The sequence below is a fragment of the Pipistrellus hanaki genome, assembly GCF_964339955.1.
Source record: "Pipistrellus hanaki genome assembly, chromosome: 9".
In the NCBI taxonomy this organism is placed as follows: domain Eukaryota; kingdom Metazoa; phylum Chordata; class Mammalia; order Chiroptera; family Vespertilionidae; genus Pipistrellus; species Pipistrellus hanaki.
The window spans coordinates 40,039,400-40,064,605 of NC_140511.1; the positions used below are offsets into that span (position 1 = coordinate 40,039,400).

General features: G+C 41.2%; 1 protein-coding gene across 4 annotated transcripts in view; it reads left to right on the forward strand.

Annotated features, from left to right (window-relative positions):
• Positions 1-2,010, forward strand: part of PAK1 (p21 (RAC1) activated kinase 1) — a 113,737-nt gene extending 111,727 nt beyond the window's left edge. For all 4 annotated transcript variants that reach the window (XM_084895014.1, XM_084895015.1, XM_084895016.1 and 1 more), the window contains exon 15: positions 647-2,010. In XM_084895014.1, coding sequence (XP_084751140.1) covers positions 647-733 — 87 coding nt within the window. In that variant the 3' untranslated portion in view covers positions 734-2,010. The remainder of the gene's footprint in view (positions 1-646) is intronic.
• The last annotated feature ends 23,196 nt before the right edge of the window (positions 2,011-25,206 follow it).

The following is a 25,206-nucleotide window of genomic DNA, read 5'->3' on the forward strand; positions in this document are numbered from 1 at the left end:
AAGTCCTTACTGAATTAATTAGCCTTACTGGATTCAAGGATAGCACAACAAATTATGAGACCGATGCTCCTAAAATGCGGTATTTCAGTATATCATTGAGTCATGTTTAGTCAATACCTTCCCCCAGAGGTAATTATTTTTCTGATGATCACCATAGTTTAGTCTTACCTAATATAATATAAACTCCTTTGTATCTGGCTTTTTTTATTCAACATAATGTTTGTGAGCTTCATCTCATTGTCAGTGTACCAGTTATTATTTTATTTCTGTGTAATTTCCTGTGTAGTATTTTATGACCTAACATTTTCATCCTTCCATTCTCTTGGACATTTGGGTTCTTTTTAGTTATGACTATTAGAAGTAAAGCTGTGATGCACATCCTTTACATCTGTCTCTCGATGGATGCACAAACTCCTCTTGGAAGTATCCCTAGGAATGGAATTGCCAGGATGTGGGATAGATTGTGTTTAGTTGAAAGTAGATACTGCCAGTTTTCCAAAATGGTTTGTTGTCTTTCAAGGATGTCCTTCAATTTGGGGATAATTTGAAGCTCTCCAGGTAGCATCGTTGTGCAAACATGGATGCCCTTAACATCTTATAATGGCAAACTGTCATGTGACTTTTGCTTTTTTTCTTTCTTTTCTAGCATCAGTTCCTGAAGATTGCCAAGCCCCTCTCCAGCCTCACTCCACTGATCGCTGCAGCAAAGGAGGCAGCCAAGAACAATCACTGAAACCACGCTCGCCCCAGCCTCATTGTGCCAAGCCTTCCGTGAAATTAATGCTAATTCCAGAAATTCCAACCCTTGATGCTCTCTCTTCCTTGCCTTGCTCCTCCCATTTTCTGGTCTAGTGCTCTCAAGACTTTGATCCTTGAAAACCACGTGTCCAGCTTTGAAGAGAAATGCAACCGACTAATCAGATGATGGCTATCTAAATGAGGAATTTCCTCTCGATTTGTGGATGTGAGGGTGATTTATGATCTGGGCTTACATGAATAAACCCTTGGACTCCTATTTCTACCTAGCAAAATCATCTTCACCTACCACCTCCTCCCCAAACCCCCAGCCAATTGGCTTTTGGCTGTATAAGTTTCTGGCTTTATAACATTATCAATTTGTAATTGGTTGAGGTTTCTTTAGTTCTTGATTTTGTGTGACTGAACTGCCCAAATACCAGTGTGTACTTGAAAATTGGAACAGCTTGAGGAATGCCATGGTGGTTGAAAATCTGTGAGGGGCATGAAATGGCTCAACTTCCTGGACCATGACTATGGCACAGCTGATACTGATACGGGAAGAGAGAGCTATCACATTTTTCTTTGTGCTTCTACAGATGTTTGGGAGGATCTTGACCTAGTAGTGTTCCCCATGCTATTTCTTGTGAAACGGTCTTGGCTCTCTTTGTAGCAGCGTTTGACTCCCTACATCCTTTAGACTGCTGCTCCCCATTCTGTCCTTGTTTAGAACACTGAGAAGTTTCCTAGGGCCTATGCTGAGTGAGAGCAGTGTGAGAAGTCAGGGGAAAAAATTAGCTGCTTTTAGAACAAGGCTGGACATCAGCACCTGTCCAGCTATACCCATGTGGTATTTTAAGAACTCAGTCTCTTTTTCCTTTTGGCATAAGGAGCTGAAAGATTAAATGAGATCTTCCGATGGCCTGAATCTTTTGGTCAAAGGGAAGGATCTCCAAATCTGAGACTACATGTTAGTTTGGATGGATCTGGTGGCCTGAGATGATACTCTGCTAGCTGGGAGGGGACCCTGTTTTCACAATGCATGGCCACGCTCTCTGCAAATGGAAATGCCTGCACTGGGTGTCTGGGATGTTTGCTACCTCCTGCTATCTTTGTGGTTTTGGTCTTGCCACTATGGTAGGACCCCTGGCCAGCACTGAGGCTTGTCGTGTCAGCCCCATTGGCTACCTTGTTATACTCCGAGGTACTGCTGCCTCTGCAGCACAGGTTTTATTTCCTTCAATAAAAGAAGATGAAAATACTCTACTTGGAGCATATGCCTTTCTTTTTTCCTTTATTTCCTGGTTTTTTATTTTGACATAATCTCAAACTAAAGGAAACAAATTTATGAAATAAATATATATCTTTTGTTCTCGAACCATTTGAGATTATGTGCAGATAAAATGCCCCATTTACTCCTATATATTTCAATGTGTGTTTTTCTTTAAAAAAATTTTTTTAAATTGATTTTAGAGACGAAGGGAGAAGGAGAGAGAGCGACGCATCAGTGATGAGAGGGAATCATTGATAGGCTGCGTCCTGCATACCCCACAACTGGGGCATGAGTCCTGACCGGAACCAAACTGTGACCTGGTTCATAGGTCGATGCTCAACCACTGAGCTATGCTAGCTGGGCTCTTTCTTAACGCTTTTATTTTAAATCTAAATTAAGAGAAATAGGCCAAAATGTTTGTATATTATAAGGTACATGCATCTTTTAAGGTGCATGAGTCATGCACCTTAAAAGGAACTGGGCCGCGAGGTTGCAATGGGCACAGGGGTGGGTCTTGGCCCATCTTCCGAGCCCCGACCCGGCCCCTCCTGTCGTGGCCCTGGTCCCCACTCCCACCGCAACCACTCCCATGTGCTCACTGCGCCAGCCCTGCTCACATTCCTGATGGTGTGGAGCAATTGGGGGAGCGGGGGGACTGGCGCCATCAGCAGGCGCGAGCAGTGGCTCTGGCGCTGGCTGCAGGTGCTAGTGGGCCGGCACCGGCAGTGGGTGTGATTGGGGCCATCGCCAGCAGTGGGTGCGAGAAGTGGCTGCCCACCCAGATCACCCCCCAGGAGCAGGAGGAGTTGGAGAAGCCCTAAGGGGTGATCGGGGTCAGCAGCTGCTACTCGCACCCGCTGACAGCACTGATTGATCAGGGTGGGCTCTGGGCACCAGCAGTGGGTGTGAGCTTCAGCTCTTGTGCTGGCAGCGGGTGCGAGGGGCTGGCAACAGCAGCAGGTGCAAGCGCCCCACGAGACCACAGCATGTGGGAGCAAAGAATTTTCAGTAACCACTGGAGGCTCACCCCTATGACAGTGACAAGTGCACCACCTTGGTCTGGTGTCCCCACTCACCTGCTCCACCATCCTGCCGCAGCCAATGCCCACCACGTTCTACACACTGCCGTCTGCTGCTGATGCCTGCCATGTTCTGCACGCACCCCCTGGTGGTCATAGTGATCTGTTCAGTTGTTCTGCCGTTCAATCTATTTGCATATTAGGGTTTTATATATACACTAGAGGCCTGGTGCACAAAATTCATGCACGGGGCAGGGGGTGTCCCTCAGCCCAGCCTGCATGCCCTCCAATCTGGAATCCCTCTCACAATCCAGGACTGCTGGCTCTCAACTGCTCACCTGCCTGCCAGCCTGATCACCCCCTAACCACTCCCCTGCCAGCCTGATCAACGTCTAACTGTTCCCCTGCTGGCCCGGTCACCCCTAATTTTCCTCAACTGCCCTCCCCTGCAGGCCCAATCATCCCTAAGTACCCTCCCCTGCTGGCTTAATTTCCCCCAACTGCCCTCCCCTGCAGGCTCAGTCATCCCTAAGTACCCTCCCCTGCTGGCCTGATTTCCCCCAACTGCCCTCCCCTGCAAGCCCAGTCATCCCTAAGTACCCTCCCCTGCTGGCCTGATTACCCACAACTGCCCTTCCCTGCTGGTCATCTTGTGGCAGCCATCTCGTGTCCACATGGGAGCAGTTATCTTGTGTGTTGAAATGATGGTCAGTTTGCATATTAGATCTTTATTAGATAGCATAGATTGGTTCAAGCAGTTATGGAGCCTGAGAGGTTTAATGATCTGTGTCTGCAAGTTGGAGACCCAGAAAAACAAGTCATTTGAAAGTCTGACAGAGAGCCAATGGTATAGATTTCAATCAAGTCTGATGTCAGAGCCAGGAGCACCAAGAGCAGATCAATGTCCCAGCTCAAAGTCAGGCAGAAAGCAACCTTCCTCCACCTTTTTCTCTTTAGGCCCTCAACTAATTGGGTGATGCTCACCAACACTGGGAAAAGCCACCTACTTTACACAGCCCTTCAACTCAAATGCTGCTCTCTTCTGGACACACCCTGAAAATACACCCAGAAATGATGTTTAACCAGATACTATACTGGGCATCTTGTGGCCCAATCAAGTTGACACATGAAGTCAACCATCAATCTCCCCAACCCCACCTTCAGGCAAAAGATGCTGTCAGCTTATGGCTTTTAAATCAAGGGGTCAATGTGTTAAGATTGGTGACCCCAATATTGTTTTGTGTAAAAAAAAATAAAAAATAAAGGTACTGGAGATTCTCCATGCAGTTACTAAAGGGAAAAGTACAATTGGATTGCTTATGTGTAAGAGAGAAGGAATGTTAGGTGACGGTATGAGAACCCAAAGACTACCTGTGCACTTTGGGGAGGGTACTTAGGGATGACTGGGCCTGCAGGGGAGGGCAGTTGAGGAAAATTAGGGGTGACCAGTAAACTGGTTAGTCTGATAAGGCCTGAGGAATTTTTAACTGATTGCCCCTCTGCAGTCTTAAAGTTGTCTGATTAGTTGGATGTCAAAATAGAAGCATTGACTGTCCCGTGAACCTTCCATTATAGAGATGACTGTTTACTGCTGGGATATCTAGCAATCCACTCGTAATGAAATATTCTTCATGCTTAGGCAGCTTAACAGCATATCTTCATACCTTTAAAAAAAAAAATATGCCTGCAGAGTAATGGAGACATAGCCCTCTGAGTTAGCCACTGTTATTTTCCCCATAAGGAAACTGAAGTTTGAAGATATGAAGATTCTTGCACATTGTTGCATAATGCAAGATTCAGAATAAGATCTGAGTCTAGTATTTTGCAACTGCAGCCCACCTTCCTAGAGTCATGGCAGCAATGACAGTGGCATAGGGTAGAGGGAGAAAAACAAACGTACTTCACTTTCAAGTGATACTGTGTGCTTATTTGAAAAAGAGAGCCAGTGGCCAGTTACCTAGTTTGACTTCCCTTTCCACTGCTCATTGCCAGAGGCTTAGGAACCTGAAGAACTGGGTTACAAATCCCATCACTTACGGGAGCCCCAGCTAACCAGTTAACTGCTACAGGGACTGTTTTTCTTATCCATGTAGAGTAGGTTGCCTGAGTGGGACACAGTAGTGTACAGCAGAAAACAGCTTAATTTCTCTTATTGAAACTTTAAATGAACGGCTCTGTGAGATAGGCCTTTCCCTGCCCCTGAATGGAATCATACTCAGGTCCCATAGCTTTTCTTTGTCACACTTAAATAATTTTTAAAGGTCCACTTTAGTACACCAAAAAGCCTCAATTCAGAATAAAAAGTTTCCAAATGCAGAGTAATAACCCAAATTCCAAATTACCTTGGAAGTTATAGCTTTAGGCTGAGAAGCCTAAATGAAAAGCCTAAATATTTCAGATTGTCTTCTCTGTATTCCAGCCTCACAAATCTACTTTTCTGACTTGTTCAGGGTCAGGACCAGGAGAGAAAAATCAGGGTCAAGGGCCACAGTGCATTGAGGCCCTCTGGTGGCATCATAAAATAGCTGACCCCTTCTGGTGGCCTGAGCAGTGTTCTGGAGGTGATCCTCAAGGAAACCTTGGATAGCAGGTACCTTAGCAAAAGTGAAACCTCTCCACCTGCCTGTCCTTATATACTGCAATTCCCAGGACCAGGCCTGCAGGAGAGGACAGTTAGGTGTGACCAGGCCGGCAGGAGAGGGAGTTAGGGGTAATCAGGCTGGCAGGGGAGTGGTTAGGGGGTGATCAGGCTAGCAGGCAGAAGCAGTTAGGGGCAATCAGGCAGGCAGGCAGGCAGGCAAGCGGTTGGGAGCCAGCAGTCCTGGATTGTGAAAGGGATATCCAACTGCACATTTAGGCCCAATCCCTAAACAGGCAGTTGGACATCCCTCAAGGGATCCTAGATTGGAGAAGGTGCATGCTGGGTTGAGGGACATCTCCCGCCTCCTGTGCATAATTTCGTGCACTGGACCTCTAGTATATATATATATATATATATATATATATATATATATATATATATATATATATATATATAAAAGCCTAATATGCAAAGTATTCCCTCCAGAGTTTGACTGGAAGTTCGATCGGTTGCTATGATGTATGCTGACCACCAGGAGGCAGTGTGGAATGAAGGAAGGCTCTGGCCAGCAGCCAGCAGCCAGCAGCCGCTAGGGACCCTGAATTTCGTGCACTGGGCCTCTAGTTTGTATATATAAAATCTCACCACAAGGAAAGTCCATTGCCCAAAGAGTTTCACTCATTAATAAAATATATGAGATAATACTAATCGTATGAAAACTCAGAAAAAGGGAAGAGGAAGAAGACTTCCCAGCTAATTTTTGAGGCTAGCAATACCCTCATAAAACCTGACAAAGACCTTACAAGAAATGAATTTACAGATAGATATCATTCAGAACTTAAAAATAAAAATCTTTATCAAAATGTTTGAATCCATCAGTTTCAACAGGCTAATACATCATGAACAAGTGGGGTTCAGATCAGTAATGCAAGATTGATATGTCATTTCAAAATGACTCAATATAATTCAACATATTAACAAAACAAAGTAGAAAAAGCACATTTGAAAAAAATCAGCACCCATTTATGGTAAAAGATCCGGACAAACTAGGAATAGGGATAAAACTTCCTCATTTACTGAAAAGCCACTATCATTTTTAGTGGTAAAGCAATGACAATTTCCCTGGAAGTTGAAAAATAAGGCAAGGATATCTGCTTTCACAACTTCTATTTAGCATTATGCTGGAGATCGTAGCCAGTTTAATAAGATAAATTACATGCATAAAGGAAGAGCTAAAACTCCTGATTTGCAGATATAATTAGTTACATTTTAAAAATTCTAAGGAATCAAACAACAAGCAAAACTACTGGAATTGATAAGTGAGTTAAGCAATGTCTCAGGATACAGAAAAATCAATTTTATGTCTTAAAAATTATATATAATTTCATTGATTTTAGAGAGGAAGAGAGGAGAGAGAGAGAGAGAGAGAGAGAGAGAGAGAGAGAGAGAGAGAGAGAGAGAAATGATGAGAGAGAATCATTGATTGGCTGCCTCCTGCACACCCCTGACTGGGGATTGAGCCCACAACCTGCCCTGACTGGGAATTGATTCATGACCTCCTGGTTCATAGGTTGATGCTCAACTACTTAGCCATGCTGGCTGCACAAAAATTGTATGTCCTTATATTAACAACGAACAATTGAAAACTTAAAAAATGTTTAAATAGCACAATTTTCAACAGTGTAAAACATAAAATAGAAGTAAATTTAAGGGAAAATTTGCAAGCTCTTGCAAAGAAGATGGTTCACTCAAAACCACAAAGATTTACTGAGTGAAAGAAGACTCAAATAAATAGAATAGTATAGCACATTCATGAATTAGAAAAACTGTCATAGATATTAGTTGTCATGGAGTTGACCTACAAATTCAACCCAAGAACAGTAAAAGATCCCCTTCTTCCTGTGAACTGACAAAAGATGAAGCTAATGTGGCAGCTGTTTCTTCAAGATTGAAATTACATTTAGGGTAAAAAAAAAATAACAGTTCTGGGATTACCTCCTTGGATTCTCACTTTCTTTTAGATTTTGGCTCCATAGTTCCTCCCCTGATTGCATATTCTTATATAATTTAAAGATGTTTTCTTGGTTTTGTATATTATCCAGTTTTTAATTTGTTATTGGTAAAGAGTCAATTTTCTAGCTCTATAGGATGTCTCCACCTTCTGTTTTTCCTATCAGTCAGTTAGATAAAAATTATTTTAAGTATTTACTGTGTGACAGGCACTTCTAGGCACTGTGTGTGTAGTGACAAGCAAGGCAAAGTCTTTGAAATTAGAAAGATCTCATTCAAATAGAAGATATATTTATTTTTCCATTCAAGCATATTTAGAAACAATGGTTATGCAATGCATGAACTTTAAGTAAATGTCAACTTCTTCTTCTGAGGGCTTCTCTGGGGAACTAGAACCTCACTTAATAGACTTGTAAACATTAGCACCATGCTGAATTGGAGGACCATCATAAAATCTGTTCAAAGTCTGGGTAGAGCAAGAACTAGGGGAAAAGAACCTGAGATGGTAAGTGAGGGACTAACATTTTAAAGATGACTAAGATTTCACCACGTGATCAGTAACGATTGGAGAAGTGACATGTGAGGCATCTGTGTCCTTGTCTTTTCTATCCCACAGATATTGAGAGTATAAGCCTCCAAGAGAGAAAAAGTAAGAACTAAGAAGCTTGAAATTTACCCAGGTTTCAGAAGTACCTTGAACTAAAAAACCTCTTTCTACAGCTTTTAACCACCAGTATAAGGAAGTTCCCAGGCTCTTGCCAGTTTTATGTAGTCCCCGAGAAGAAAGACAGCAGAGCCTGACAAGGAAACCATCAAACCACTCATACCTGCAAGGATGCTATCAGACAACTGACACAATTCAAGGCCTTTAATCCCATCCAAACACCCACCTGGGAGGCCAATAGAGAAGCCACCCTCCAAACTGCATTGCTTACCTTGAAGGTGCTTGAACCAACAATTTCCTCCATGAAGGTCTTTCATCCGGAAACACAACCCAAAAAAACCTCCACTACGGAATCCCCCTGAGAATCCTCTCTCAGGATGTTTCTCACCATTTCCAGCATTTCCTCCTCCTTCAGGCTGTCTTCAGAGAAGAATTAGCCACATCTTGCCTTTGTGCTTGTTGTTATTGCCATTCAGCCAATCTACATTTGTTGACCTGCTGCTTTGTGCTTCATTTAGTCCTAGCAGGATTCACAGCATCACTGGCAGACTGTAAAGTAGTGTGCCCTTATAGAGGGGATAAATGGTGGTGGAAAAATACAATAAAACAAAGAGAATCTAAGAAAAAGAAAAAGTATTTGAGAATTTATACTGGCTGCAAAGAGAAATGGTCTATAATTGAACTTAGATAATCCTAGATTGAGTCCTACCTCTGGCATTTACTAACTCTGTGACATTTTTCCCTCTTACCTATGTATTTTAATTACAGTATCCTCATCTGTAAAATGGTAAAAAACAAAACAAAACAAAACAAAAAAAAAACAAGCAAACAAAAAAAAAAAACCACAATAATATTCATTCACCTCATAGTAGGCTTTTGTCATTTGATATAGTGGGTGTAAAACTATTTTCTAAGCAGTAAAACAGCATACAAATGTGAAGTATTTTTTCTTTTCTCCCTTCCTTCTTTCCTTCCTTCTTTCCTTCCTTCTTTCCTTCCTTCCTTCCTTCCTTCCGTTCTCTCTCTCTCTTTCTTTTTTCCTCCCTCTCTCCCTCCTTCTCTCTTTCCTTCTTCCCTTTTTTACTAGAAACCTCACTTCTTATTTTTTCTGTACCCACAGCAACTCATTTTTAGTTGGGGCGGCTGAGGAAAGTAAATTGTTCAAGGTCTCACCGCTGGGAAGCGGCAGGGATGAGTGTGGAACTAAGTCTTCCTAAGTATGTGTTACATCCTAACATAACACCTCTGTCAGCTGTTCTCAACCCAGATTACTCATCTGAGTCGTTCTTAAAAAATACAGATGACTGGGTTTCACCCAGACTTTTGGAGCCAAAATTCCCAGATTCTAAGGTGATCTGGGAGAGTGGAGTTCTCTGTGGGCTGTGGTGGTGACTGAGCTGGAGCTGGCAGTGGGGAGGATATCTGTGGGCATTACCTAATGCTGACCTCCAGCATGGCCTCAGTGTGTGCCTGGGGGATGTGTAAATGATGGGAAGAAGCTGTCACTCAGGGCCTGTAATGGTGCTGAGCTGCAGAATTCCATGTGGGAGAGCCTGGTTCCTGTGGTCAGGGCCTGGAGCCTTTGGTTTATTCTAAGAAGTCCTGCAGCTTTTCGTTTGGAATCTTTTTCTGGCTACATGTTCACAACCAAAGTGGAATTCTCCAAACTTGGAGAGTTTAGCAAAGTAAAATGTAAAACTGGACTATGTCAGTGTTTTATCGCTACAAGCTTGGAGTGTTTTATTGCACTGAGGTCAGATTAGCTCAGCTGAACTAATGAGAGGTGCTTCTTCAAAATAAATATTTAAAAATTAGGCCGATGACTTGTGCTGAAACTTGGATGGCTGTACAGCAACATGGGGTTTTGCAGTGTCAGCCTCATTTCCCATGTTCTCAGAAAGCCGAGTGGACCAGGACACAGATACAGTTGAAGTTAGGATGTGTAAGGTTTATGCTTATTTACTCACTTTATGTCTTCACACCTGTGATCTCTAGTTAATGCAATCAGGATGATTCTGCTTTCTCCTCAGGCACAGATTCTCTTTCTTAATGAGTTACTCTGACACTACTTATATAGTAAGTCATGTTTGTAAAGCTCTTTAGATTACAAAACACATGTACCTTGATTTTCATTTATTTATACCTCACCTTTTTCAACAAATGATTTAAGAATTTCTTCAAAAACATTTTCTTACTTTTAATAAACTAGTGAGGTGGCATAGGTTAATAAAATTAATATCGGTTTTAAGTGTACAATTATATAATGCACCATCTATAATTTACCATTCTATAATGGTAAATACACACCCAAAGTCAAATCTTCTTTCATCATATAGTTTACCTCCTTTACTCTTTAATTCTGTCCTCACCTCCTTTCCTCTGGTAACCACCATACTGTGTCTGTATATATGAGTTTTTGTTTGTTTGTTCACCGATTGCTTTCAATTTTTTATCCCATATGAGTGCAATCATATGGTTCTTGACTTTTTCCATCTGACTTATTTTGTTTAGCATGATATTCTCAAGATCCATCCATGTTGTTGCAAATAGAAGTATTTCATATTTTCTTATGGTTGAACAGTATTCTATTGTATATATGACACATCTTTATCCACTCATCTACTGAAGGACACTTTGGTTGTTTCCATGTTTTGGCCACTGTGATTAATTCTGCAATGAACATAGGGTTGCATATATCTTTAAGAATAAATGTGAGCCGGGACCGGTTTGGCTCAATGGATAGAGCGTCGGCTTGGGAACTGAAGGGTCCCAGGTTCGATTCCGGTCAAGGGCATGTACCTTGGTTGCGGGCATATCCCCAGTAGGGGGTGTGCAAGAGGCAACTGATCGATGACTCTCTCTCATCGATGTTTCTAACTCTCTATCTCTCTCCCTTCCTCTCTGTACAAAATCAATAAAATATATTTATAAAAAAAAAAAAAAAAGAATAAATGTGTTCACATTTTGGGGGTAGATACTCAGAAGGGGTGTTACTGGGTCATATGGTAACTCTATTCTTAATTTTTCAAGGAGCCTCCATACTGTTTTCCATAGTGGTTGTACCAGTTTATATTTTTACCAGCAGTGAGTGAGAGTACCTTTTTTCCCCACAACCTGGGCATGTGCCCTGACTAAAATGGAACCATGACCTCCTGGTGAACCCTCAACCAGCTGGGCTATACTTATATTTTCATAAGAAATAAAGCAGAGTCAAGCAGGGAGTAACACACTGAAAGGCACATTTCAAATGTGCTTGCTCCAAGCTAAGGTTGGGGCTGGGCTTTACATCCAGCCTCCCAGAACCTGAGGGGCCTCAGAGGCCACGCCCCACCACACCCTGGCCACGCCTCACCACACCCCACCATGCCCGACCACGCCCTCCATCACGCCCGGCCACGCCCCCACACGCCCGGCCACGCCCCCAGCCCGCAGGTGAGGCCTCAGCCCAGCCTCCATCTTGAGAGACGCTGGTCTCCTCAGTGCGAAGTCCAGGCTTGAGTTGGGGCTGTGAAGTCTCTGTAAGTAAAGTGTCCAGCTCCCCGCCTCCCACGGAAGCCTCTTCCGAAGTAGGAGCCGCCTCCCTTCATTCCCACGTCGGCGGTCAAACCTGGGCCCGTGGACTCAGCTCTCCGGGTCGGTTGAAGCTGGCGCTGCCATGCCCTGCGGGGCTGGTGGAGGAGGCCGCGGCCGGAGGGCCGCCCCCTGTGCGGGCCCCTGGCCTGGGGCCCCTCCCGGCGGGACCGCAGACCCAGGGTGGGCCTGTGGGGCGGCCTGTCCGGAAGGCCCCGCAGGTGTGAAGGGCCTGGGGCCTTTGTCTGAGGACCACGGCCCAGCGCTGCGCCGGTTCAACGTCTGAAAATGGTTGTGCAGTGAGTTCTCCCCAGTTTCCTGGTTTTTTTGGCGGGAGGATGAGTCCTCTCTAGGGCCTCCATCCTGACAGGCATGCCCTGGTTTTTGACTCAAAAACCTGCTGACGTTGGAATAAATGCTCGCATATGGTTCAACCCCGTCTCTGCTGGATTGTCTCAAGTAGTGACCAGCAGCCCAGACCCATCGGTTTGTCTGGTTCCAGTTGTGCTGCTCCCCTACACCATTATGTGTCTTCATTCATGCTGTCCCTCCTGCCAGGCTTGCCTGCTTCCCACCCCCAGCTCTCCCCTGGCTAAATTCTCTGGTTGGTGTTAGACTTGGCTGAGACGGAATGGTACTTGGGAGGAATGGGCCTTGGAGGGAAAATCAAGATTCGGTTTTGGACATGGCGTTTGAGAGAGACCGTGAGAAATGCAAGTGGGAATTTCAGTCGGCTGTGGGGTCTGGAAGGGGAAACTTGATTACTGATGCCCTCCCCGCTCCTGCCCGCCTGCCCCCCTCCTAAACGTTATTGAAATTTCACTGTGGACTTGGCTACCCAGCTGGTAGGCTCAGAGTTAAAGGTCATGCAGTCAGGCGGGAAATGGCTGCGGTTAAAATGCTGCTGTCTTTTATCCAGCTATTATTCATTCCAGCCGTTTACCACCCCCTCAACGATGTTTGTTCCAACTATCTTTCTTCGATAATTCGGTATTTGTAACTTAGGCACCAATTTCGTGTAGTTTTTCCTTCTAGATTCATCATCACCTAGTTCAGACTTTCTCCTCATTGTTCATTGTGATTATTTTCCTTTGATCCATGTGGTTTTATAAAGATAGTGTTTCATTACCATATGTGCAGTTTTCTAGTTATCTTTTTCTTACCGATTTCTGGCTTGATTGCAATGTAGTCAGAAAATGTGCTCTTGAGATTTCAATTTTTACAAGTTTATTAGAACCTGTTGTGTACTCAATACATGATCACTTTTCATAAATGTTCTGTTTCCATTAGAAAAGAATGTGCATTCTGCTATTATTGAGAATAGTGCTTTGTAAATGTGAGACTGGTGTGTTAATCAAGTTGTTAAAATCGTCTATATCCTTACAGACTTTTAAAAATCTGCTTATTGTGTCCATTATTGAGAGAGACGTGGTAAACCTTTCACCATATTGTGGACTTGTCTTTTGCTCCTATATGGGGATATGTGGTTGGATGCCTATAAATTGAAAATTCTTTTTAAGAAATCATTTTTATCATTATAGAATGTGCCTTTTTGTTTTTACCAACTCTGGTTGTTTCAGGGTTTTTTGATCTGCTAGTAAGTAGATTGTAACATTAGTTACACCTTTTGCGTTCACCCTGTTTGCTATGTAACTTTATAGTGCCTGCCTACCATGAGATGACGCGCTGTGCTTTTGACTTTGACCTCAAGGCATCCTTTGAAGCAGAGGCTTGAAATGGGCTTGCACAGTGGAACTTCCTTTCTTGGACATTTTCCATCACCACGAGACCTAACCTGGTTGAGTGACACACATGGAGCAGTCAGGTCACCTAGTTGAGAACAGTCTAGAGCCGCAGAACAGGTAGTCAATCAGCTCAGATGTGTGTGTAGTAAATGCTTATGTTTTTGTTACTGAGGTTTTGTCTTTGTTTGGTACATGGCACATTCTAGTAATGAAATGGTGATTATATATATATATATATATATATATATATATATATATATATATACTGTATATACATACACACACACACATACACACACACAAGGTACTATATCTGTTTCCTTCTACCTCAACAAATCAGCTTCTTATAAGGAGCATATGGTGGATTTTGTTATTTTAATAGACAACTTTTGTGTTTTTTAAATTGGAGCATTTAGTCCACTTACATTAAAAGGAATTATAGATATACACTGAGTGGCCAGATTATTATGATCTCCTGCACACCCTCATGCAATTATGCATGAATTTGTGCATGGTTGGGGTTCGGCCAGCCTGGCCAGGGGGAGAGGACATGGGCGGGTGGCCAACCTGTCTGCTGGTCGAAGTCCTGGTCGAGGGGACAATTTGCATATCAGCCTTTTATTATATAGGTTTACACTGAGTGGCCAGATTACAGTATTATGCGTGCAGAGATCATAATAATCTGGTCACTCAGTGTATAAAAGGCTGGGCCAAAAGTAGGTTTGCACTTGTGAGTACTCGAAAAGCAGAGTTAGTAAAGCTATTGTAATTATCATAATCTGCATGTCTTTTTCCATACAAACAACTATATACCTACTTTTGCCCCATTCTGCACTTAGGTTTAAATCAGACAGTTTAAATTAAATCTTCATTGTTGAGAGTATTACAGATGTCTCCCTTTGCAACCCTCCCAATTGTTCCCTCCACCTGGTTCCTGCTCCACCTCAGGCCTTCACCACACCATAGTCCATGTCCATAGGGAATACATATATGCATATATGTTCTTTGGTTAATCTCTTTCAACCCCCCCATCTCCCTACCCTCTGAGACTCGTCAGTTTGTTCCATGTTTCTATGACTCTGGTTCTATTTTTTTCATCAGTTTATTTTGTTCATTAGATTCCTCTTCTTTTTTTTTTTAAATATATTTTATTGATTTTTTTACAGAGAGGAAGGTAGAGGGATAGAGAGTTAGAAACATTGATGAGAGAGAGACATCGATCAGCTGCCCCCTGCACACCCCCCACTGGGGATGTGCCTGCAACCAAGGTACATGCCTCTGACTGGAATCGAACCCGGGACCTTTCAGTCCAAAGGCTGACGCTCTATCCACTGAGTCAAACCAGTCTCAGCCCTCTTCCTCTTCTTAAAGAATATCTTTCAACATCGAGGCAAGACCCTTCACTAGAAAAAAGATTATGACTTGCTGAAGGCTCAATGGTGGTTAGCATTTTTTAACAGTAAAATGTTTTTAATTAAGGTGTGTACATTGTTGCCGAACCGGTTTGGCTCAGTGGATAGAGTGTAGTCCTGCGGACTGGAAGGTCCCAGGTTCAATTCTGGTCAAGGGCATGTACCTTGGTTGTGGGCACATCCCCAGTAGGGGGTGTGCAAGAGGCAGCTGATCGATGATTCTCTCTCATCGATGTTTCTAACTCTCTATATCTCCCTCTCTCTTCCTCTCTGTAAAAAATCAATAAAATATATTTTTAAAAAATAAAATAAAAGGTGTGTACATTGTTTATTAGACATAATGCTTTTGCATATTTAATATACTACAGTATAGTGTACACCTAACTTCTATTTGCATGGGAATCAAAAAATTCACCTAGCATGCTTTATTGCAGTATTCACTGTGTTGTGATGGCATGGTACCAAACCTTTAATATCTCCAAGATATGCCTGTACTCATTCCTTTCTTTGATGGATTGCCATCTTTCACTGCCTATTGTCTACTGTCTGAAAACTGAGGCTTCATATTTTCCCCAGATTTTTAGTCACTTAAAGTGGGAGGTTTACTGCAATCCCTGCTACTCCATTTTGTCCAAAAGTGGCCATTTAGACTCTGTACTATTAACACTGGAATCCTTTTCACAAAAGAACAAAGTGGAGCATAATAAAATTTTCAGGAGTAGAGACTATTGCCTGGGATCAGGCCTTTTAAGACTGTTCTTGTTTGTTTTTAAATACATTGTTCTTTTCCCCCCAAATTCCACTCATTCTCTGAAAGTTCCTGGGTATGACAACAACATTCTCCTATTACAGTGGGGTGAGAAAATGCAGTAGTGCATTTTTTTAACTAGTAACAAAACCCTGTCACTAAAATGCCACGTTCAGTTTCTGTAAATGTCCTTAAAATAAAGGGAAGAATCATTCTTTATTCCTTCCTCCTTCCTGTTAGCTGGAATTTGGAGTATGGATGTAACTTGAGCTGCCACTTTGGACCCTGAGAAAGAAGCCTTATGCTGCAAAGGAACAGCAAGGTGGATAATGTCTGGGTTCTTAGTGACATTGTGAAGACACAACATAATTTGTTCTTTCTACCTTTGAAATTTTATGTTGGCAAAAAATATATATATATATATTTGTTTTATTTCAGGCATTGCTATTTTGAATATTCCATTATTATTAATTGAGGCTAACCCTCACCAATTCCATATGGGAGAGGATAGAAAGGAAAGGGGCAGGTTCTGTGTGTGTGAGTCACCTGTTAGTCAAAGATTGTATTTTTCATATACTTTGTCCATACCTCTAAGTTCTCAAGTTATTTCAGTTTAAAAGATACATTTGTATATATTACCTAATGTGATGCTTTCAGCATCTATTAGTTGGCTAGTGCAGAGAATATGGGCCTGTTTTAGAGTTGAGAAAACAACATTGAGTGGTGCAATGACCGTGATAAACACTCAACAAGTTAGTAGGAAAGGTGGGATGAAGCTCTAGTCTTCTGTGCTGAATTAAGTACAGTATCCTAGATTATGTACTTAAAAAGAAATCAATTTTTATGAAATTTTCTGAAGAATAGTTCAGAAAAGGAGGTACTACATCCTGATTGTTTTATTTGTCATTGCAGCAAAAGGGTGAACCATGGAAAAGAAGGAAAAGCAGGGGACAAGAATATCGAAAATGTGTACTTCATGTGTAAAAGACAATTGCAACCACGAGGGCTTTGTCACCTGCATTACTGGCTTATACAGCTGTCAGTGGGAAGACAAACTAGAGAAGCAATCTGGACGTGGACCCTGCTGCTGTTCTTGGGTACAGAAAGATGTGGAGATAAGACCACACTTCTGAGATGTGGGGAACATGGGCTGGTCCCGACCCCCATGAGGGCTCATTAGCTCCAGAACAGGGCATGCTTGGGCTCTAGTTCTCCCAAGAAAGCTCCGCCGCAATCCTGGAGCCAAAGTTAACCTCACTGAAACATGTGCTCGTGTTCTCACTTTTACTCTTCACTTCTCTTTATCCTCGCCACCTCTCTTATCATTCATTTATTCATTCACTCACTTTTGCTTTTATTCACTCAGTGAACCTTGAAGAAAAAGTGAAGTTTAAATACATTTAGATGTTTTTGTCTAGGGATTGCAGGAACGCCTGAATATTTAATTTTCTCTTCATTGTGAGTTTCCCAAAGGAGCTTTGCTTATGAGAAAGAAAGAAGAAAAGCAAGTGGGGAAAAAAGTGCTCTTTTATTTATTTTTATTATTTTTTAAATGTTTTTTTCTGAGAGGAAGAGAGAGGGAGAGAGAAACATTGATATGAGAGAGAAACATTGATTGGCTGCCTTCTTCATGCAACCTGACAGGGGACTGAGCCTACAACATGGGCACGTACCCTGATTAGGAATCGTACTGGTGACCTTTCAGTGCATGGGATGATGCTCAGCCAATTAAGCCACACTGGCCAGGGCAAGGTATTCTTTTATTATTGGTCAGACTAATGCCTCACTTTCCCTAAAGAAGAACTCTGATAAGCCTGAGTGGTGGCATGTGGCAGTATTCAAGGTAAGATGGTGGTGGTCTGGATTCGAGAAGTGATGGTAAAGATGGAAAAGAGTGAATTCATTAAAAAGAGATTTATTATGTGGAGATGAAGTTGTCACATGAGAGCTATAAAGAAGGACAGAGAGAGAAGGATAAAGGGAGGCTTCCTGGGAATGATGACACGTAAGGCAATGTGGCATAGTGAGAAGTCCCTGGACCTGAGCCTGGGGGTATGTTTGGGTCCTAATTTCAACTCTGCCCTTGGGCTGGTTATATGAATTGAAGTACAGTAGATAATTGTCACGGCCCCATTTCTACTCAGGGGAAGGAGTAGAGCATAGAGCATAAGAGCTAAGATTGTGGGTCTGGGAAAGATGGCCTGGATTCAATTTATGGCTTCACCACTGACTACCACCAACTTGGAGTTTTACCACTGTAGTGCTTTTGATTCCTCAATAGAATAATGGAGATAATAACGATAGTCCCCACCAGTAGGGTTTTTGTGAGGATAGAAGAGATAATATACTACGGAAAACACTTAAAATTGGGCTTGGCACACAATTAGCACTCAATAAGTATTAGCTATTTTTATTAATATGTTGGAGTCCTTGCCTTTGAAAGTGATCTTCCATGTATATCAATGATTGTGCAGGCAATTCTGACTAGGAGGAATGAGGTAGGTAGGAATCCAGAAACAGAGAAGCACATTGGTATGTTTAGGGAAAAACAAATTTTCAGTATTGAATTTAGTGACATGTAAGTTCATAAGTGATAAGTAGTGGGATTGGAAAGGAATATTTTAACTAAATTATAAAGCTTCCCTAATTCATGCTAAAATATTTGAACTTTATCCTATAAACAGTGAAAAGAAATTTTTTACAATTTTAACTTTTAAAATATTTTTATTTTAGAGAGCAAGGGAGAGAGAGAGAGAGAAATAGAAACATCAATGATGAGAGAGAATTGTTGATTAACTGTGTCCTACATGCCCCACACTGGGGACCAAGCCTGCAATGCAGGCATATGCCCTGACTGGGAATCAAACTGTGACTTCCTGATTCATAGGTCAGTGCTCAACCACTGAGCCATGTTGGCTAGCAATAGTGTAAATTTTGAGCAAGAATGGCAACAATCAGAATCAAAATACAAAAATGGATTTAATCAACAAAAACAACTTTATTGAGCATTTACTATGTGTCACAGTGTACAACTAAGGCCTCTGGCCCTCTTGAGTCTTAAATTTTAGTGAGATGAGTTAGGCAATAAATAATGAATCAAGAAGATGATTTCAGATAGTGGTAAGAGCTTTGAAGGTAATAAAAGGAAAGATGTGTTAGAAACTGATGGGAGAGTAGTTAGAGGAGACCTTTTTGAGCAAGGGTAATGTGAGGTATTTCCTAAACAAAAAGGAAGAGCCAGGCATGTGTATATCTAGGTGAAGACGTATTCTACGCAGAAAAACTAGGAAGAAGAACTGTAGGGAGTACAAAGCTCTTGTGATGGGAACACATTTCGTTATGGTCCAGAAACAAGACCAGTGTGGCTAGAGTTCAGAAATAGAGTCAGTGTATAGATTGGGATGAGTCAGGGGTGGGTTAAGGTTGATCATATAGGACATTTCCAGCATTACAGGCAGGTTGGATGAAATTCTAGTATAAAAGGAAGCCCTGAGAGTTTTGTGAACAGGGGAGGGATATTATCTGATATAGGTTTTTAAAAATCCACCTAAGTTTTATGTAGAGAATAAGACATGAGTCAAATCATGTGCTCTCCATCCTCTGATACTCAGGAGTGATAGTTTAATGCTGATACTTGTAATGTCTCTCATCTTTTTGGAATACTGTTTATGTTTTCCATTTTATTTTATTTTTTCTTATTCACAATCACCCCATGATTTAATCAGGGTAGGGATTAGTCTATCTGTTTTTAACACAGTAAAAGCAGTGTCCCTAAGAGACGGATTTCTTATTTCTGTGATAGAGGTGTTATTATTATGGTTCTGCAATCAAAACCTAATCAAAAAATGGTTTGGCAACCTCTGGCATGGTTGGTTTGTAACATGATTTTTAGTGTAGAGGATTGCCTTCAGGCCTCAGTTTGACTGTCCTCCATCCTGGCTTTGGTTCACATATCTGTCAGTATCCTTGCTACTTATCTGTTTGATCTTGAGTCATTTACTTTACATCACTGAATTTTAGTTCTTTCTTCTGAAAAATGAGGGTAATAATACCTAATATAAATGGCTGTATTGATACTAAATACAATGAAAGTAGTTTGTGATGTCCGTAGCATTGTACTAACATAAGTTACTCAAAAAAAGCTTTAGCCGAGACCGGTTTGGCTCAATGGATAGAGCGTCGGCTTGGGGACTGAAGGGTCCCGGGTTCGATTCCGGTCAAGGGCATGTACCTTGGCTGTGGGCATATCCCCAGTAGGGGGTGTGCAAGAGGCAGCTGATCGATGACTCTCTCTCATCGATGTTTCTAACTCTCTATCTCTCTCCCTTCCTCTCTGTACAAAATCAATAAAATATATATATATATTTTTTAAAAAGCTTTATTTCCTAAGCTGCTTATGCCCCCCTTTAAAGTGAATAGGTAAATGACTAAATTAACTGATGAACAATGAATTAATGAATTACTCAATGAATGAGTCATCAAAAAATTTGATAGATGGAGAAGTGTATAAATTCATCAGCTAATTGTTGAGAGCCAGATGAATTTAAGGAACTATGCTAGATATTAGCAATACAGCGATGTTAGCAGTTCCTGTTCCTTAGAGTAGAAGCTGTCACAATAAATACAAAGATAACTTCATTTTGGAGTAATAAATGTTATAATAGGCTTGTACAAAATTCCATCGGGGTCAAAATAATAGAGTGTTCACTGCAGACTGGGAGAGTAATGCATGGCCCTATACCTATACAGATCTTTGGCAAGTGTATACAGATATTGCTGAGGTAATATGGATAAATGGAGTTAAATTTGACTCTCATTTTTTTTTCTTCTCAGGTAGAGCAGTTATTTTGCTCATTACTGGTCTTTGCATTTTGCATATCTGTAGTTTTGCTGTCCTTGTGGATAGAAACCTCAAATGACTATAATGACTTTGACTGGTGAGTTTCACTTTTTGTGTTTTCATTTGTAAAAGGGCTTTTTGGTCTGATAGCTACCTGGATCCTAACTGAGGTTGAAAAGACCCAATGTCCTAAGAGGGAAGGTGGGCAAAATTGTGCTTTCCACACCCAGTGGGTGGAGGCCTGCCCCTGGGGCCCATGGGGCAAGGATGCTGAGCACCCTCACCTATTACTGCCTATCCACCTATGTTCAGTGGGACCAAATCTGATTCAGAGGGAAGTTTCTCTGTGCTTCCAGGGTCTCCAATACGTCTATTATGACTACTCTCTGACACCTGTTCCTCAGCCGTTTTGTTTGGATTACTGATGCTTATGCTAGTTGTCCTTCATTATCTCTTTCAATGATCCCTGGTGTTTGGGCCTCACCTCCAGCCTCTGTAGGCATAGCCAGCAGATGAGAAGAGAAAGTCAGAAAGCCAAGTCTGGTGGCTGCAATCTTAAATAATAAAAGGCTGATATGCAAATTGTCTCCTCAACCGGGAGTTCGACCAGGTGTTCAGGTGGGAGTTCAAGTGGGAGTTTGACCAGGGGGTGGGGCCAGCTGGCCAACTGCCCACAGCCTCTTCCCCTGGCAGGCCCCATCCCCGATTGCCCCCTATTGGTGGTAGAGCTGACCAACTGCCTGCAGCCCCTTCGCCTGGCCAGCCCTGCCCCCGATTGGCCCCTCTGACCCCAATTGGGGGCAATGCCTGCCAGCCAACTGCCAGCATCCCTTCCCTCCAGCTTGCCCTATCGGCCCTGGTGCAGGGGCAGGCTGGCTGGACCCCACCCATGCATGAATTTGTGCATTGAGCCTCTAGTTAATAATAATAGTGGCTATGTACCACTTTTCAACGTTTGAAAACATACAACCACCCTTTGAAATAGGTATACCATTATTTCCCCCATTCTACAGACATGGGACTGAGACACAGAAAGTTCCCAGAGATAGTGACAGGAGTTGGATACAAGCATTGGAGTTCCTTGGACAGCTTGTCACAGCACAATCGCCTGGCCTCACATTTAGCAAGTCGGGTGGCACCCAAGAATTGGGATTTCTAACATGTTACAGAATTCATTTCTTAGTTCTAATAATTTTTGGTAGAATTTTTAAGATTTTCTATATGTATTATCATGTCATCTGCAAATACCCTGTTTCCCCGAAAATAAGACAGTATCTTATATTAATTTTTTCTCCCAAAGTTGTGCTAGGTCTTATTTTCAGGGGATGTCTTATCTTTCTATACACTAGGTCTTATTTTCAGAGGATGTCTTATTTTCGGGGAAACACGGTAGTGACAGTTTTACCTCTTCCTTTCCAATTTGGATGCCTTTTATTTTGTTTTCTTGCCTAATTGCTCTGGCTAGGACTTCTAATATTATGTTGAATAAAAATGACAAAAATGGGCATATTTGACTTGTTCATGAGCTTATAGGAAAAGCTTTTACCTTTTCATCACTGAGTATGCTGTTAGCTGAGGGTTTGCTTTTAGTTTCATTGAGATGTAATTGATATATAACATTATATAAATTTAAGGTATACAATATAATGGTTTGATATATGTATAAATTACAAAATGATTACCACAATGAGTTTAGTTAACATCACCTCACATAGCTCCAAATGTTTTTTCTTATAAATGATAACTTCTCAGATCTACTTTCTTAGCAACTTTCAAATAAACAATATAGTATTGTTAACTATAGTCATCACGCTGTATATTATTTCCCTAGAACTTATTTATCTTATTCCTGGAAGTTGTACCTTTTGACTGCCTTTGCTCAATTATTAGACCCCAGACCCCTGGCTCTGGCAACCACTAATGTGTTTCCAGTTTCTGTGAGTTCAGTTTCTTTAGATTTAAAGTCATTTAAGTGATATAGATATAGATATAAGTGATATCATAGTATTTATCTTTCTCATCTGACCTATTTTGCTTAGCATATTGCCCACAAGGTCCATCCATGTTGTTGCCAATAGCAAGATTTCCTTCTTTCAGTGACTGAATAATATTTATATCTGTGTGTGTATGTATTACATTTTTTAATTCATTCATTCATCAATGAACACTTAGGTTGTTTTTATGTTTTTGACTGTGGCAAATAAAGTTGCAATGAACCTGGAGGTACAGATATCTCTTCAGGATAGTGATTTCCTTTCCTTTATGTACATACCAGAGGCCTGATGCACGAAATTTATGCAAGAGTAGGCTTTCACAGCCCTAGCAGCTGCCTCGGCCCTCACAGCCGTGGCTTCGTCTGGAAAATTGTCCAGAAGGTTGTCCGGACAGTCATTCTGCTGTTCTGCCATTTGATCGATTTGCATATTACACTTTTATTATTATAGATACCGAGAGAAACATTGATGTCCAATTATTGCCTCCCATACCCACTCCAACTGGGAATGGAACCTGCAACCTTTTGGTGTATGGGATGATGCTCCAACCAATTGTGCCACTTGGCCAAGGTTTTTGAGTTTATTCTTGTATATGATCTAAGAAGGTGGTTTAGGTTTCATTTTTTTTTGCATGTATTTGTCCAATTTTCATAACACTATTTAATGACTAGACAGTCTTTACCCCATTGTATGTCTTTGCCACCTTTGTCATATATTAATTGAATATGTAGGCATGAGTTTATTTCTTGGCTCTCTATTCTGTTCCACAGATCTACATGTCTGTTTTTATGCTGCTATTCTGCTGTTTTGATTAATATATCATTTTAGTATTACTATATCATTTTGATTACTATATCATTTAGTTGCATATCAGGTAACCTGATACTTCCAACTTTATTCTTCTTTCTCAAGATTGCTGTGGCTAGTAAGGGTCTTTTGTGGTTCTATGTAAATTTTTGGATTATTTGTCCTAGTTTTGTGAAACACCCTATTGGTATTTTGATAGGAGTGGTGTTGAATATATATAGATTGAATATATATATAGATTGTAGTACAGTTATTTTAACTCTGTTAATTCTTCCTATCCATGAGCATGGCATATACCTCCATTTATTTGTATATGTAAAGATCCTTTACTTCCTTGGTTAAATTTATTTCTAGGTATTTTATTGTTGTTGTAAATGGGATTATTTTATTTTCAGATAAATTGGCATTAGTGTATAGAATCATTACTAATTTTTGTGTATTGATTTTGTATTCTGCAACTTTACTGAAACAGTTAATTAAATCAAACATCTCTTTGGTGAGATCATTAGGATTTTCTATATAAAAATTATGTAATCTGTAAATAGAGATAATTTTACTTTTTACTTTCCAATTATGATGCCTTTTATTTCTTTTTCTTGCCTAATTGCTCTAGCTAGGATTCTAGTACTATGTTGAAAAGAAGTGGTGAGAGTGTATACTCTTGTCTTATTCCTGATTTAAAGAAAAATCTTTCAAATTTTCACATTGAGTAAGATGTTAACAATGGTCTTGTAATATGTGGCTTTTCTTATGTTGAGGTATATTCCTCTTACACTCAATTTGTTGATGGTTTTGATTACTATTATGAAAGAACATTGAATTTTTTCTGCTGTTCTTTTTATATTTAAAATGATATATGGTTTTTATATTCCATTCTATTGACGTGATATTGTTACTAAAAAAGGTCATGAGTTCACTACCCAGAGAGAAGCCAAAGTCTGAGCAACAGGTTTTCCAGAGAACAAATGATTTATTTGTCAGGCAGCCAGATAAGGAGACTGGGGGCAAGGTTCAAATCAGCATCCCTTGGACAAAGGATAATATCAGGAAGGGCCTACGTATACTAATTCTAACTCAAGGGCTCAAATTGGGTAGTCTTGGAACTGAGTCATTGAAGGTAAGTAACATGGAGGGAGGAAGAGAGAACAAAGAAATTGCAATTTGGTAGAATTTATTTAATTAGGCCTTTGCCTATCTAAATTTGGTCTCTGCTATCTTTCTTGTTGATGGATCTCTTGATTCTTAATGGACTCCTTGTGGTAAAAGTAGCATCTCTTAAGTTCAGTGAATCTTGGTTCTTCTGTACTCTTTTTGTTGTTGTTGCTGTTGTTGTCGTCGAATTAATTTTTTTATTGATTTCAGAGAAGAAGGGAGAGGGAGAGAGAGATAGAAACATCAATGATGAGAAAAATCATCGATTGGCTGACTCCTGCAGGCCCCTGCTGGGGATTGAGCCCACAACCCTGCACATGCCCCTGACTGGAATCAAACCTGGGACCCTTCATTCTACAGCAGGCACTCTGTCCACTGAGAAAAGCCAGCCAGAGCCTCCTCTGAACTCTTGAGGTTAGGCTAGGGTGAGTTAGCAGCTAAATGCCCCTGCTCAAGCCTCAGAGACTATTGACATGGCTTGATCTGATAGACTCTGGAGTGCTGTGAGGAGACCTGTTGTTATCTCTTGAAAGACACTAAAAAATTAGAGGAAAAACTATTAGGGTCTGGTTTTAATGTTATAGATTGGTTTCCATATATCACATTTACTATTTTGTATGTGTTGAGCTATCCTTGTATCACAGGGATGGATCCCA